The sequence below is a fragment of the Petaurus breviceps genome, unplaced genomic scaffold, assembly GCF_028583685.1.
Source record: "Petaurus breviceps papuanus isolate PSGF00001 unplaced genomic scaffold, PetGlider_PUasm1.0 90779, whole genome shotgun sequence".
NCBI lineage: Eukaryota > Metazoa > Chordata > Mammalia > Diprotodontia > Petauridae > Petaurus > Petaurus breviceps.
In genome coordinates this window covers 606,238-620,742 of record NW_027187344.1, presented here as the reverse complement: position 1 = coordinate 620,742, position 14,505 = coordinate 606,238, and the positions used below count along the sequence as shown (strand labels likewise).

The 14,505-nt window shown below is 44.3% G+C and overlaps 1 protein-coding gene across 2 annotated transcripts in view; it reads left to right on the top strand.

Moving 5' to 3' along the window:
• The window catches only part of NOTCH1 (notch receptor 1), a 75,587-nt gene that overhangs the window by 18,244 nt on the left and 42,838 nt on the right, over positions 1-14,505 (top strand). For both annotated transcript variants that reach the window (XM_069069207.1, XM_069069206.1), the window contains exon 3: positions 13,845-14,107. In XM_069069207.1, the coding sequence (XP_068925308.1) occupies positions 13,845-14,107 (263 nt within the window). The remainder of the gene's footprint in view (positions 1-13,844; positions 14,108-14,505) is intronic.

The window sequence follows — 14,505 nt, the reverse complement described above, 5'->3', positions numbered from 1 at the left end:
CTGTAGCCACCGCACAGGACTAAGTGACATTTGTCAAGTTGCTTGACCTCTTTAGGCATTGGTTCTCCTTACTCTTTCTCTGTTTCCCTTGTCATCTCCCCCTCTTCCCTATAGACACAGACTGGGTAGGCCACGTAGCCAAGTTCTACACACTCTTGGAGCTGCTCCGAGGAAAGAATAGGGAACAATGAGAATTATTAAGGCATTGTTTTCATGATGGTGGGAAAACAGGCTTCCAGGGATCACCATTCCTAGCTCATTCCTCATCCATTCTCACTACACAAAGGGATGTCTCCTCTTTTCTCAGGCTACCACACTGCTGGGAAGGAAGGTGTGTCTGTTTTCCTGCATTTCCTCTCTCAGAGGAGGAGGGTCGAACAAAGTTAAACACTTATCTAAGAATGTAACCCGTTGAAAAATATCAAAGGGAAAAGATGACAATACTAGTAAACTTAAAACACTTGGCCATGGGGCTGGGAGCTGGGGGGGAAGGGATTAGGGGTGGATAATGGAAAGATCACTGGAAGGCCAGAAACTCCAAGGTTTTAGTTTCAGCTCTGCTTTTAAGGAGTTCCATGAACTTGGATATAATGTGAGAAAATTAGATTGGGGTAGCTCACTTTTATTCCTTTCTGTCTTCCTAGACTACGGAAGAGAGATGTGTTGGTGGGAGGAAGCAAAGGGATTCCCTGGGCTTACTTTTATAGATGTAAACTCTTTAAGGGACTGATGCTTAAGGATGAAAAAATATAGTCCCCGTACCTCTTGTTATAATGGACACGATGAGAGTTGAGTCCAGTAGGCAGAATGAAGATGGTTTTGAGGAATTAGAAAAGAGTTTATTTTGTGGGAGGAGGTGGCAAGGTAGGAGAAAGGAAAGAGGAAGATTGATGGAGAAGGGAGAACAGCATTAGAGGCTAAACAGGAGACTGAGGGGAGAAAGAAAGTTCAAGTGGGTATTGGCTCTGCTCTGCCCTCCCCTTTGGTGTTTTCTGTTCCAAGTGAGTAGTCCAGGACTGAACCTTTTCTATGAGACCCCAGTGGAAAAGTAAACTGTGACACAGAGAACTTTCTCATTCTGGTTTTCTTTCTCCCACTACCCACTAAAGCCTGATCCAGAGGAGCTCACAACTCGGCCCCCGTGCTGCTTCAGCACCTTTCAATGGGGAGCTGGCTTGAGTTTGCCGACCACCTAAGACCTTCTTTTCTGAAACCCATGGTTCAACCTTTTTTTCCTCTTCCCCTTATTTCCTGCTCTGAGAATCCGAAGAGATCGCCCCCAGTCCTTCTGCTTCACACCCCCGTCACAACGGCTGAGATGCTTAGCCAGAGACCGCAGTACAGGAAGACTGCAGGTGGACGGCTCTCAGTAACTTGATCTCACCCCTGCCAGGCAGGGTCTACCATCTTGGTAATTAGCCACCAGAGAGATCAGGTGGGACTGAAGTTTGTGGTTTGAAGGAGCAGGTGTTTGGGGGTAACTGATGTCCCACCACAGTCTCTGCTCAGGTAGTCCTTATGACTTGCCTCTTTATACAAATGAAAAAACCCCAAGTCTGTCACAGTGGGCCAATGCAGGGTGCCCATGCCCAATCCCCCACCCCTTTTTACTCTTCAATTCCCTGATGAGGAAGGAGGTAAAATAAAAACGGAGACACAGTGAAATGAAAGACTCAACTTATAAAATCTACTTCCCCATTTCCCTCCATTCTGCCAACCCCCCCCAAAAAATGTTAGGTTATTCTGGATAATTACTTGGGCAGGTGTTCAGACAAAGTCTCATAAGGACATTAGTGGGGACAACAGGGAATGAAACATGATTTTGGGAGGAGGAGGCCAGGCTATGAGCATGGCTCAGGGAAGAGTTAAATATGTGTCCATTTTTGTAATTTCTTACTTCCCAATGTTTCTGAAAGGAAACTGGATTTTTCATGGTGAGAGGGAGCTGATTTGAAAAAAACAAGATGATACTGATAACTTTGATTTATTTAAGTGTTTTACGGTGTGCCCTCTGAAGTGGGTAGTGCAAACATGATTATTCTCGTTATATAGAAGAGGAAACTGAGCCTTTGGGAGGTTGTGACTTGCCTATATCATACAGCTAGTCAGTATTGGAACAAGGTTGTGGAGCTTCCTGATTCCCATTGCAGTTCTCTCTCCACACTGCCCTTCTTACAACAGTTACTTCACAGCAAGGCTTCTGGTGGTAGAGGAACGAGGAGGGATTCCTGATTCTCCCTTAGTTTGCATGGATTCCAGCTAATTCTTATCAGCCTATAGTAATAAAAGATGGGGAGGGTGCCTTGGGCACTGTTTGGGCTTTTACCTTTGAATTCTCCTTAGTCTCTTGCATAGGGAGGGTCCCAGTGGTATTGTAGAAGCTGAAGGGAAGATGCAGAATTTCAAAGTAGGAAAGCCTTACAGGTGCTCCCCAGAGAGGATTAAGAAGCATTGGAGGGTGAGCTGCCACCTTCCAGGAGATCCTGCTTTCATTTCCGTGGTTCCCCATGCCTTGTTAGGAGAACCTCTTCTCTCCCAGGGGAAATATTAATGGAAGTTGAAAGGACTTTTCCCTACAAGTCAGAAAACCTGGGTTTTAGTTCTAGCTTGACTACTTGGACAATCTTATTTCTTTGGACCTCAGTTTCCCTTGTCTGTAGTGTTGTTAACCCCTGTACTGCCTACCTCCCTGAGCTTTCATATATGTGAAAGAACTTGGAAAAGTTTAAAAGAATGCTCTGAATTTAAGGTAGTCCTCTAATCTGCTTTTCTCTATAATATCTAGGAAATATGTAACTCTAGGTTCTGAAATTTCCTCATGGGAGTATGTTCCAAACTGTAGAGAGATGGGGGCAGGGGTGGAATTAGGGTCACTGCTAGACTCTGGCATTTTCTGATGGCCGATGGCTTAGACTGTGGCTAAAGATAAAGAGTCATCCTATGACCATGCAGCATAACCGGCCAACTTGACTTCTAATAAATTGCTTAAATATTTCAACAAACATTTTTGAATTGGCATGGGGTTGTCATATGCCATAAACCCTTCCTGAACGTGAATAAGCAATGAAGCATTCCAAATTTATGCCCCTGCAGAAAGGGGGGAGCTTAAAGGAAACTTGGGGGATGGAGGTGAAATTCTTTCAGATGTTCAGGGATCTGAACAGACTCTTTCGGAATCTTAGAGACTCATAATTAGGATTCATTTGTTGTGCTTTTTTAGGCATTCTCTTCAATTTAATGAGCATTTATTAAGTCCCTACTATGCACTAGGTGCCATAAGAGTGTTCCTCTTTGTAGTTGTGCAGTCCCTGACACATGGTTCCTTTGGCTGAGCTTAGACAAGTTAATTTAAAAAAATAAAAAATAATCAGGAGAGGTTCACTAGCCGTAATCTGAGGACTGAAAGCACCCAACCCTAAGGGGATCTCTTAGCAAATTTTATCAGATATTCCCAGTCTAGCAGTTTTTCCCCCCAGAAAGGCAATGTAGCTCAGGAAAAAGAGAGTCAGAGAAGGACAGTGGTACTCTGTGCCTCATGCACAGAGTGAAAGTGAAGGGTGTCTTTCAAAAATGGGAGGGGGGAAGCCCTCCAGTGGAGTTTAGATTGCTGAGTCAGCCTCTCTAAGGCACCATCTAGTAACCTTTTGGTCACCCCTTGCTTCAGATTGTCCTTGCCATGCAAGTACCCGTGGGAATAAGTGGAGGAAGGAAAGGGTCATGGCTTTAATTAGCCCAGCTACTTCCTTGCCTGATTTTCAAATTAATTAATAATACCTTCTTCCCAAGCACTCTCCTCACCTCCCACCCCCAAGAACAGCCAGCTGTAAATGCTTCCAGGTGAGGCCCCCCCACAATCCATTCAGGCTAAAACCAGGCACACATTTCTTCTTCGCTGATCTGCAAGCACTGTTGAGGGGCCACAGCTCTCACAGCCCTTTCTCTAGCCCAGATTATTCCTACCATTCTTAGTAATCAGCCTCCTACTCTGTGGCTCTGTCCATCTCTTATCTTACCGCCATCGAGCCTAGTCCAAAGTCTGCCTCAGTGGCCATGTGCCAATCTACTCATGGGTTATTCATCAGATCATAAAAATAGGGGTTCCTCTCTCATACTGGGAAGGATCAAAGCTGAGAGGCCAAGTCCCTAAATCTGTCCCTAAAACTCTACTACTTCCTTTTTAGAGGGATGGTCTCTATCAGCCTACTTAAGACTTCCTGTGATTTCAAACTGGGCAAAGAAAGTCAGTTTTACCTGCAAGGTCAATGCACTCAGGCTAAATTCTTCAACAGTTAGAAATAGATAGCTGCTACACAGCACAGTATAGGGACAAAGTAATGGGCCACGAGTTATGGTGGAAAGCAGTGGTGATAGCATCAAGGAACTGGGGCTAAAATTCTCCCTCCAACACAACCTATAGGATTTTGGGTGATCATGTCCCTTCTTTGGACTTCAAGATACCTTCTGTCTTTAAAATCCCAGTCCAAAACTAGTCCCAAAGCCCTAGTTCTCCTCCCAGATAATTTGCAGCCCTATAAGGATAGGATGTATATTATCAGTAGGGTTACCTGTCTCCAAGTTTCAGGTCCAACATATCTAGCATCCCAAAGACAAGAAAACTGCAAGTGCATCCTAATCTGAGAGACAGAGACAGAGACAGACACCATGGAATCCAGTTTCTAACAGTATACAGATGAGTAAATAAACCCAAATAGAAAGTGACTAGCCCAAGTTCACAAAACTAGGAAGCAAACCTAAGACCAGCATTTATTAATTTTCAGCCCAGGCCTCTTTTCTCTGTACCATGCTCTTTGAGTCTTCAATACCATTCATCATTCAACGAGTATTTACTGATGTTAAACTAAAAGTCCCAGTTTTTAGGCTGTTTCTTGTCATTGTAACCATTGTCTAGTTAGACCAGCACTTCCCTCCCCCGTGCCCACTGATTCCCTAGCCTATACTTGTAGGGTTGATTTATTTCTTAACACAAGCTTAGGACTTGACATTTGCTCTCATTTCATTGAATATATTCTAGTATGTCAAGATCTTTTTGGATATTAATTTTGTCATTCTATGTACTAGTGATCACTTTCTACTTTGTGCTAGCTACAAGTTTGATCAAAAAAAAAAATCTATGCCTTCATCCAAAGCATCATTAAAAATGCCCAGCAGCACAAAGCCAGGAACAGAACCCCAAGGCATTCCATTGGAGACTTCCCAGCACATTGCTATCTGCTCATTAATTCTTCACTAGTCTCTGGGTGCAATCTGGCTCTGCCTCTTAGCTGCCTGAATGATATTGAGCAAGTCACTTAAACTCTCTGGATCTCCAGGTCCTCATCTTTAAAATGAAGGGGTTGGGCTAGATAATCTCTGAGGCCTTTTTTAGTTCTAAATCCTAAAATCTTATGATTTTTTTTTTAATACAGGTGTTTTTCAATTTGTGCATTAGGGATTTTTCCATTTGGATATACATCTGATGTTTAAGTCATTTTGCATGCCAAATAGGTGCTGTTCTGAAATCTGTTTTTGTAAAATAAAGATTCCTTTTATCATGCCAAATAAGTGCTCTCCTGAAATCTTATTCTTTTTGTAAAATAAAGATTCCTTTTATCAAAGAAACTTTCCATGACTTCAATTTAAGAGATAATTATTAAGTATCCACTGTGTGCCTTCTGGAGGAGGGAAAGTAGGCAGAAAAATGAGTCCCTGCCCTCAAGGTACTTTTATGTCCGGTACATCATCATTGATATAAGATAGACTGGGGCAAATGTGACCTGTGCTTATTAAACTATGGATCCCCATATGGGATTTCGACCCACAGTTTAAGAAGTGCTTGAAAAGGGGGTCTCTAGTGGAAAAAGTTTTAAGAAGCCCTGAGCTAGACAAAGCAGTAGAAGAACTTTTAGGAGGGAGAGATGATTTTTAGCTGGGAGGCATCAGGGTGTGGTTGCTTGGGAGTGGTGGTACTTGAGCTGCACTCTGAAGGAAGGAGAATTCTGATGTGTAGAAATGGGAGGAAGTTGATTTGGGGCATGAAATGCCCTAGGGAGGGAGTACACCAAGGCAGGAGGGGCAGAATGAGAATGGGGAGAACAGTGGCTAGACAGAAAAACATTAAGGGAAGTAGAGTGGTAAAAGGTGGGAACCATAGGTCGAAGCCAGATTTGGGAGGCTGTAAATCCTGATTGTTTTAGGCTGAGATTGCTTTAAAGTGAGGCAAATGGACTAAGCTTTGCTAATTTCCCTAAGGCTTAGTGCCAGTTGTCTGAGCTTGGTCAAGTTCCCCCCAAACCTCTTTGTCTGAGAATAGGGGTGCTCTCTGATACCCCAAGGAGACTGGTTCTTTCCAGCTAAATACCAGTATCACTGTGCCCATATGGGCTTTTCCAGTAGGTGGTCTCCAAAGATGTTTCTCAGATAGGGCCATGGCCCATGGGCCTCAGGATAAGGAAGTTGTGTTCCCCTGAACTTTCCTCCACATACGCACCCCCTCCATGTTTTTACTCACATTGAACAGAACCTTGTGCGGAACAGAGAACTCTTTCCTTGTTACAGGGAAGTCCCTGGTTTTATGTGTATAAGTTAACAGGTATCTCTTCTGCCTCTCCCCTCTTCCCTATTCCATTCTCTCCTTCCTGTCTCTGTCCATCCCTTCTATCTTTCCTCATTTAGAGGGTGGAGGGAATTGTCATCTGTCCCCTGGGGGTGGCAGATGGCAGCTTAGCTTAGAAAGGAAAACAGCCAAACTTAGAATTAGTTTTGGGTGAAAGGTCACAGCAGCATCTGCCTGGGGATGCTTTCAGGAGTCACATTTCTATAGAGAGCTCGAACAGGGAGCCAGCCCAGTGCTGGTGGGGGAAAAGGCAGGAGCACCCAGTACAGGGGAAATAGTGAAAGGAGGGAACAAAGGGGGAGGCAATATTTTTTGAACCACAGACAGAGCACCATTTAACTTGCATCCTCCCCCCCCTCCACCGGAAGCCTGCTGCTCCTGGGCCAAGATTGGCTCTGAGGTGGCTTCCTTCAGTGACTAGTCTGCTCAGTTCTCTCCATACTGTCTCTGAAATTCGCCTTCTTCCCCCACAAACCTCCCTTAGAAGTAGTGTGGAACAGGAATTTTTATCATTTTATCCTCCTATAGAGAAAACAAGGACCAGAATGGTGTGGAAGGAATAGAAAGTGCCCAGGACTGAGAGTCAGTTGTTAACTGGGTTCTGCCTTTTGCCATTAACTCACTGTATTTCTTTATTCGAGTTATTTCCCCATTCTGGTGCTTGGTGATGAGCACAAATGAGATTAGTGAATGTGAAAGTGCTTTGGGAAGTTAAATGACACCACTGTTATTTTGAGAAACAAAATCAGTGTCCAAGGGCAGGCATTTTTATGTTGTTGGCGTGCCTTCTTCATCCACCCATCCCTTCCCCCTTCCCAAAAAGTATGATAGGCCAAAGTCTGTATTCTGCTATACACATGACAGTCACTTAATAAATCCTTGCTAATTAAAGGGAGTTCCAGCTTGAAAGAGGCTAGCTAGGGAGGTTAGAGAAGACTCTTTATAGATATTATTACTTGAAGCACTCAACAGGTGGAAAATATTTCTCTGCAGATCTTATAAGTAGAGCCAGTGATTCCTGGTGACAAACACAATTCTTCTCTCCTTTCCAAGCAGACCAGCTTAGAACTCTAGAGTTAAAGAACTGGAAAGGCCTTTATGGGTCCTCTGGCCCAACTCTTTTCATTTTACACAAGGAGAACCTGAGGCTCAGGGAGGGGCAGTGACAATCGAAGATCACACAACCAAGACTGAAGTCCCAGGTCTTATGACTCTTACTTTTTAATATGGTGTTCTTTCCACCACTTTTTAAGGACAGAGGTGAGGGTTTAGAACCCCTGTGCCACAGTATTTCACATTTGATACCAGTGATATCAGTGATGTGGTTTTGTTGAGTAGCATGAATGATTTTCACAGATGTGATAATTCTGGACGAGAAAACTTGAAGAAAGAGCCTGAGCTCTTTGTTAAGAAACAAATGCAGATTTGGGTTCAGTTATCAAAGTGAGGAATGTTGGAGGGAGATGGGAATTGGGTGGATTTTGCATGAGAGGAGTATAACAGCTCAATTGCCTGTTCTCTTAGAGAAGTGACTTCTTTTAGGGGGAGGATGCCCAATTACTGATGGAGAGGAAATACACCAAGCATTTAAAATGCAAAAGGCAAGAATGCAAGACCTCTTCTTCCTAAGCATCTTTTAATGTAAATTAACCATATGTTGAAGCAGCTGCTGTAGGCAGATGTAATGAGTTGGTTAAGTCAAGTTATCTGTTTATTAATCTGTTATTCTGGGCTTTGTAGCTAGGTGGCGAAGTGGAAAGATCATTGGACCTGGTGTCAGAAAGACCAGAGTTCAAATTTGAACTCAGACACTTATAGCTGTGTGACCTTGGGCAAGTCACTTAACCTCTGCCTGAATAAAACTGGAGAAAGAAATGGCAAACCACTCAGGTATCTTTGCCAAGAAAACCCCATGGACAGTTGGTCCGTGAACTGAACAACCACTATGTTCTCAGAGACAAAGAGGAGACATAGTCTCTTACCCTTGGGAAGCTTACTTTTATTTGGCAAACATATTTAAAGACCAACAGGAGATATTTAAATAACAATACAAAAACATTTATGATTTGCAAACATGAATGGTTCCCACAGTAAGTGCCATAGGAGGAGCTAAGAAGAGGGTAAATCCTAGTGAGCTGGGAGTTAGGGAAGGTGATTTAATTACTCTAGGAGAGTGAATTGTAAGGAGAGACTGATTAGCAGGAAGGAAAAGCAGGCCCCTATGGTGCAGAGTTAATAGCTGTCTGGATTAGAATTTAGGTCTCTTGACCCTTAGTGCAATGTCGATCCTGTGTATTTTACATGGAGTATCTTCAAGGCCTTGTTTTGTCTTCCTCTCTTTCCCATGTTATTCTGACTAATCCTTGCTGCTGGAATACATCAGACCAAAATGTGTGGCAGGCACTCTGGCTTGTTTGGCATAAAATTTGATTCTACCTGTTTCTATCGCATTTGGTGATTCCTAGTCTTTGGCTGGGCTTTTTGAAGGTCTGGTGTCTTCCTGATGGTCCCAAAGTATCTCCTCCTCCCTCATTTTAAGGTATAGAGTTAGATGTTGCCCACCATCAGGGCTTTGAGTAGTAAGGGACTGTGTGGAGTCAAAAGGCCTATGTAAAAGTTGATACTGAAAAATAAAGGAAGAGGAGGGTGGTTTTGCCTTTTACTTGTTAAGTCTGGAGGGGCTGATATACCTTGGTGGTTCCTCTACCTTCCTCCTCAGCTCCAGGCTGGTAAGAAGGCCACAGCAGAAGACACTCTAGATTTTCTTAATTCCTTTTCTTCTCCCCCCTCTCTTTGCTTTCTCATTCCCCATTCCCTGTCACATACACTTAGAATGTGTTCCCTGTCACATACACTTAGAATGTAAACACCTAATGAATCAATCTTCTTTGACAAAGGAGCTCAGTCTAGAATTTTTCTCTGAGATCCTATTACTAACAGGCAATTCACACCTCTCCAGGACTTTCCCTTCACAAACCACTGGAGTTGGGCTACAATCTTGCTGTCTTATTTGCCCACCTCCTGGAAGTGGGGAGTGGGGGAGGGGGACAGAGGAGAGACACTTTTCTTTTATGATCTCATTGGAGAAGCATTTTATTTTATATTAAAGACAACATAAAACATTCCCTCCTTCCTTTCATGACCCAAACCTGTTTTTCCCCATGGTGATTCTTGAAGAAACAAACAAGACTGAACTGCCCATCCCTGGTAGAGAAGGGGGGTAGCACCCAGCATGTGGACAAAGATGACGGGAGTTTGGGGACAGGCAAACATGCCTTCACTCTTTCCTTGCTCCTGGGCCCACAGCCCCGATGGACAATGGTCTCTCTCATAAGAGCAGCCAGCTCCCAGAGGCAGCCTGTTGCATTCTCAAATTGGAGGATACTATTGAGCCACCCAGAAACCTAGCCTCCTGTCCTCCCCCACCCCCCATTGCCTGGGTCCGGGCCTGGCTATTGGCCGTCAGGCTCAGCAGCTGCTCTTCCTTATTAAAATGTGCACCTGCTCCCTCCAGCCGCCCTTTGTCCGGAGAGCAGATGCCTGATTTATTAGACACATTTTCCTTCACATTGGTCTGGGATAATACAATCTCATTAACTCGAAATGTCCCTGAATCCTTACAAATTCTCACACAATCCTCAACAATGAAATCCGAATTAGAAAAGTGGAGGGGGGTAGGGGGGGAGGATGAAACATAGGAACTTAGTTGTACTTGAGGTCTCTCTTCCCTTTTAAATTCTGGTTTTGGAAACCAGGTTGTGAAGGGGATGGGGCTCTCCCAGGTTTCATCATTGCCTGATGATGATGTTAATGTTTGGCAAAAGCTAGATGGGTTCTAGGATTGGGTTTATTTTGGGGGTGGGTTGATGGCTATGAGGGACTGCATAAGCTGAAGTCCACTAGTGGTATAGGTAGTTGGGTGTTCTCTGTCTGCCTACTATGGGAAATTGAGATTGGTTGGAGAGTGAGGGCCCATGCATATATAATTCCTGAATATAGAATGCCCTGGGAGGCCAGGGCAGGTCTGGTTCATCTCACCCTTCTCAGCTTCACTGGACATTCCCCAGTATTCTCAGTTAATCATGACAGGAGAATCCAGCCAGAGGTGGGATTGACATCTCATGTTGAAAGAAGAGACAGGCAGGAGGAAGATGTGTGCCAGTGGGTGTTGATAGAGAGGCCTCAGAAATCTTTGATCAAGTACCTTCTGTCTCTAACTACCCCCCACTTCCCCTTTCACCTCCCCATCTTCCTTCCCAATCCCTTCTAGCTATCCTTGTCATCAGCTTAGGAAAGAAAAAAGAGCCTTTTCTCCTGTGCCCAAACTCCTATCTAACAATAGAGGGCATTGACATTCACTGGGGAGGAGGGGAGAAAAAGGGTGGTGAGTGGGTAAAGATCCTTTTTCCTTTCTAATCCTTCCTCTTGCCTGCTTTCCAAACTGGCCAGACAGAAGGGGAATGAAGACGATGGAGGAATCACTGCTGGGAGAATTAACCCAACATTCTCCATTTGGGGTATGGGGGTAGAGGAAAAAGAACACTGGAGAAGTTCAAGGATCTGGGTTTGAATTCAGCACCCACTGCTCTTAGATTACTCCAGGCAATTTGGTATGGCTCTGGGTTCTGGCAGAATCTTAGAGTGTAAAAGAAGTGGGGTGGCCCCCATTGGAATAGGCTGGCCAGTTTGTTAGTTTTGGCCTCCCTGATAGAAGCATGTCTCTTTACTCTTCAACTGATAGGAGCTGATGACCAGCAACGGCCACAACTCTGTTGTCCTGTGTCAGGAAACAAGTTAAATCCCCAGGCCATCCCCCCCTTCCCTCCCATCCTTGGGGGCTTTTGTTTTCCTCATGTCACTTGCTTTGGCCCTTTTGGCTTCTGGTAACAGATGGTGGGGCTGAGTGTCCATTTTGAGTCTCTTTTCTTGCTCACCCTCCCTGAGCTCATCAGACAGAGATAAATGGTTGGCAGAGGGAAGACTGATTGATACTCCTGGTCCAGCTCAGGTTCAGCTTAGAAAAGAATTTTGGGACAAGGCAATTTACGCATCAACTATTGAGAAATGCAGCTCCATTCTGGGAAGCCATCATAGGGACCCACCTGTTAAAAGGACCCTATGTCCGGGCTCCCACCCTTTTTTCTTCCTGTAAAATGAGGTCAGGAAGTAATGCTCTTCCAGCTCTGAATTTTTTTGTTCTTCTGATCCCTTATAGTTTTAAATCCAGTTCTCCTCTGATCTTCTAAAATGTGTCCCTCCTCCTGCTCATCCATCCTGGGGGGTGTCCCTACCCTTACAGTATCTTCATCTCCTCTCTGCCAAAATATGCTTTCTTTCTATTTTTATTTTCAAACTGATCTTGTAACTGGAAATTAAACTAGAAAGAGAAGAGGAACCCAAAGGGGAAGTTGTTGATTTTTTTTTGTTTTCTAAAAATTGTCTGTTTGAGCATGGGGTTATGGGGGAATTCAACCCTCTTTAGAAAGAGTCTGTGAACAATGGTCCAAAGGAGAAGATCCAGACTATAAAGGAATTATACAAGGCCTACCCTTTGGTCACAAATAAAAGCCTATAATCCTGTCCACAAAATGAAGAATTTCTGGTGGAAATGCTCTGGCCTATGGCATTGTAGTGTTTTGGATATGAGTGTTAAAAATGACAGGCACAGGGCCTGGGTGTGCCTTTTATTCCCAATGACTTGCTAAAAGAAGGTGAGAAACATAGTAGGCTGGGAAAAAGCAAGCAAACCTAAGTCTTGTGGGAGTAAGTTAGGGCCTTCTATCACCACAGTTTGAAATTCTAAGTAGTTGGTTAACTTCTTTTCATAGCTGGAGAGGCTTTCATTATCCTCTGGGGATGACAGCAGCTGTGTCCAGAGCAATACTCTCTTCATAGGATATTGTTAACGAATATTTGTATGGGGTTTAACTTGGCAGAGCATTGTCAAATCCATTTCAACCATGGGCTTTAGAATTGAAAAAAAAAAATTATCTAGTCATTTTCCAGATGAGGAACCTGAATCCTAGGAAGTTTTAAGTGACCTTTTCCCAAGGTGAATGATGTCAGTACCTGGGTCCTCTGATTCTTTCTACTTCATCAGGGTCATTTGATAGTTTAGGACAGAAATGTCTGGTAGGATGGGTTTTCTAATCCTCATTTTACAGATAAGGACAGTGAGGCCCAGGAAAGTGAATTAATTTATGCAAGCTCACAGTGTTAGAGCAGAGACTTGAGCCCGAGTGCAGTGCTATTCACATATGGAGATTCTGAGCGTCCCTCATTTTAACCAGCTTGGGTGAAAGACACCTGACACGGCTCTGGGCAGCGGTGTTGGGCTGGGAAGGGTGGTGTTCTGCTGGTCCCAGGGTTTTTTATTTACTCTTCTCTAAGGGGAGGGGAATGGGAGGCAGAGGAGGCTGAGAGATGACCTATCACTTCTTTTAATCAGGTGATTTATGGCCCCCCTCATGCTCTGGAAAATGTAGTGACAGGTGGCAGAGTAGGCTGGCAAGCAAGCATGAAAGGGATTTCCTTGCTGTGGTCGTTGTTCAGCATGGGAGAGGAACAGAAGGGACTTGAGGTTTTAGAAGCAAATCTTGGGGTGTCCAGGATTGTGGAGTCACAGGATAATGACAGAAACATCTTGTGTTTGGAATTCCACATTTCTGCCTTCCTAAGGCTTTTTTACTCCCTTACTTGAAGTCTCTCATTTTTGCAGGGTCACTGTGAGTTGAAGGTGCTTTCGGTCAAGAGCTTGTGCTCTATGAAGAGACATGAAAGTGTCCCTGCCTTCAATGGGATCCCCTAGTGTGGTGGGAGAAGATAGTTTGTGTCTTTGGGGAGCCCCTAGTCTGATGCTGGAAAACAAGGACACTCTCCACCCACTTCATCTGATGGGAGGAGACCAGAGCCTTGTTTTTGGAGAGCTCCTGATCTGAGGGAAGGGGGGAGGAGATCATAGAGAAAGCTAAAGTCTTATCAAGAATTATGGTTCCTGAGCAGCAAGGGTCTAGAGTTGGAACTTTTTCATCTACCTAGGTCATAAGTTACTGAGGTTGGGTAAACTACCTGATCTGTTCCAGTCTTAATCTTCTCTCTATGAAATTGGTACCAACCACCCATCTTTGAACTTTGCAGAAGAACAGCTGAGGCAAAGAGCTGAGTCTGTTGGCCAGGAGGTGAGGGATTGCTGAACTAGGGACCAATCACTTGTGTGTTTTACACCTAACAGTTGCAGTGGCCCCTACGTCGGTGAGCGTTGTCAAGCCCCCAACCCTTGCCTCAGTTCCCCGTGCAAGAATGCTGGGACCTGCCATACAGTCATCCAGGGCAGCATAGTGGACTATGCCTGCACCTGCCGATTGGGCTTCTCTGACCGGCTTTGCCTGACTCCAGAGGACAATGCCTGCTTGAATAACCCTTGCCGGAATGGAGGCACCTGTGACCTCATCACCCTCACTGACTTCAAGTGCCGCTGTCCCCCAGGATGGTCAGGTAGGAAGGACTTGAAGTTCTTGGATACCAATTCTTAGCCTGGGAGGGAGGGTCTGTGAAATTGGGGTTTTTTTGTTTATTTTTTATTTTTAAATATCTTAATAACTGTTTTTCAATATACTCGGTTTTCTTTGTAATCCGATGTATTTTATTTTATGCATTTAAAAACACTTCTGAGAAGGGGTCCATAGGCTTTACCAGGCTTCAGAAGGGGTACACTAGCCAGAGGTTCCCTAGCTAGTAAATATTGTATCAGGGCCCAAAACTCAGCTCTCCTCATATCTATTTGAGTGGTGATATCTTCACCAAGTTGAATCTCTCCTTCCATCCGTGGCAAAGGGGATAGAGTCAGGTATCTTTAAGCCTTAGTTTCTTTTCTTTTCTTTTTTGCTCTTTGG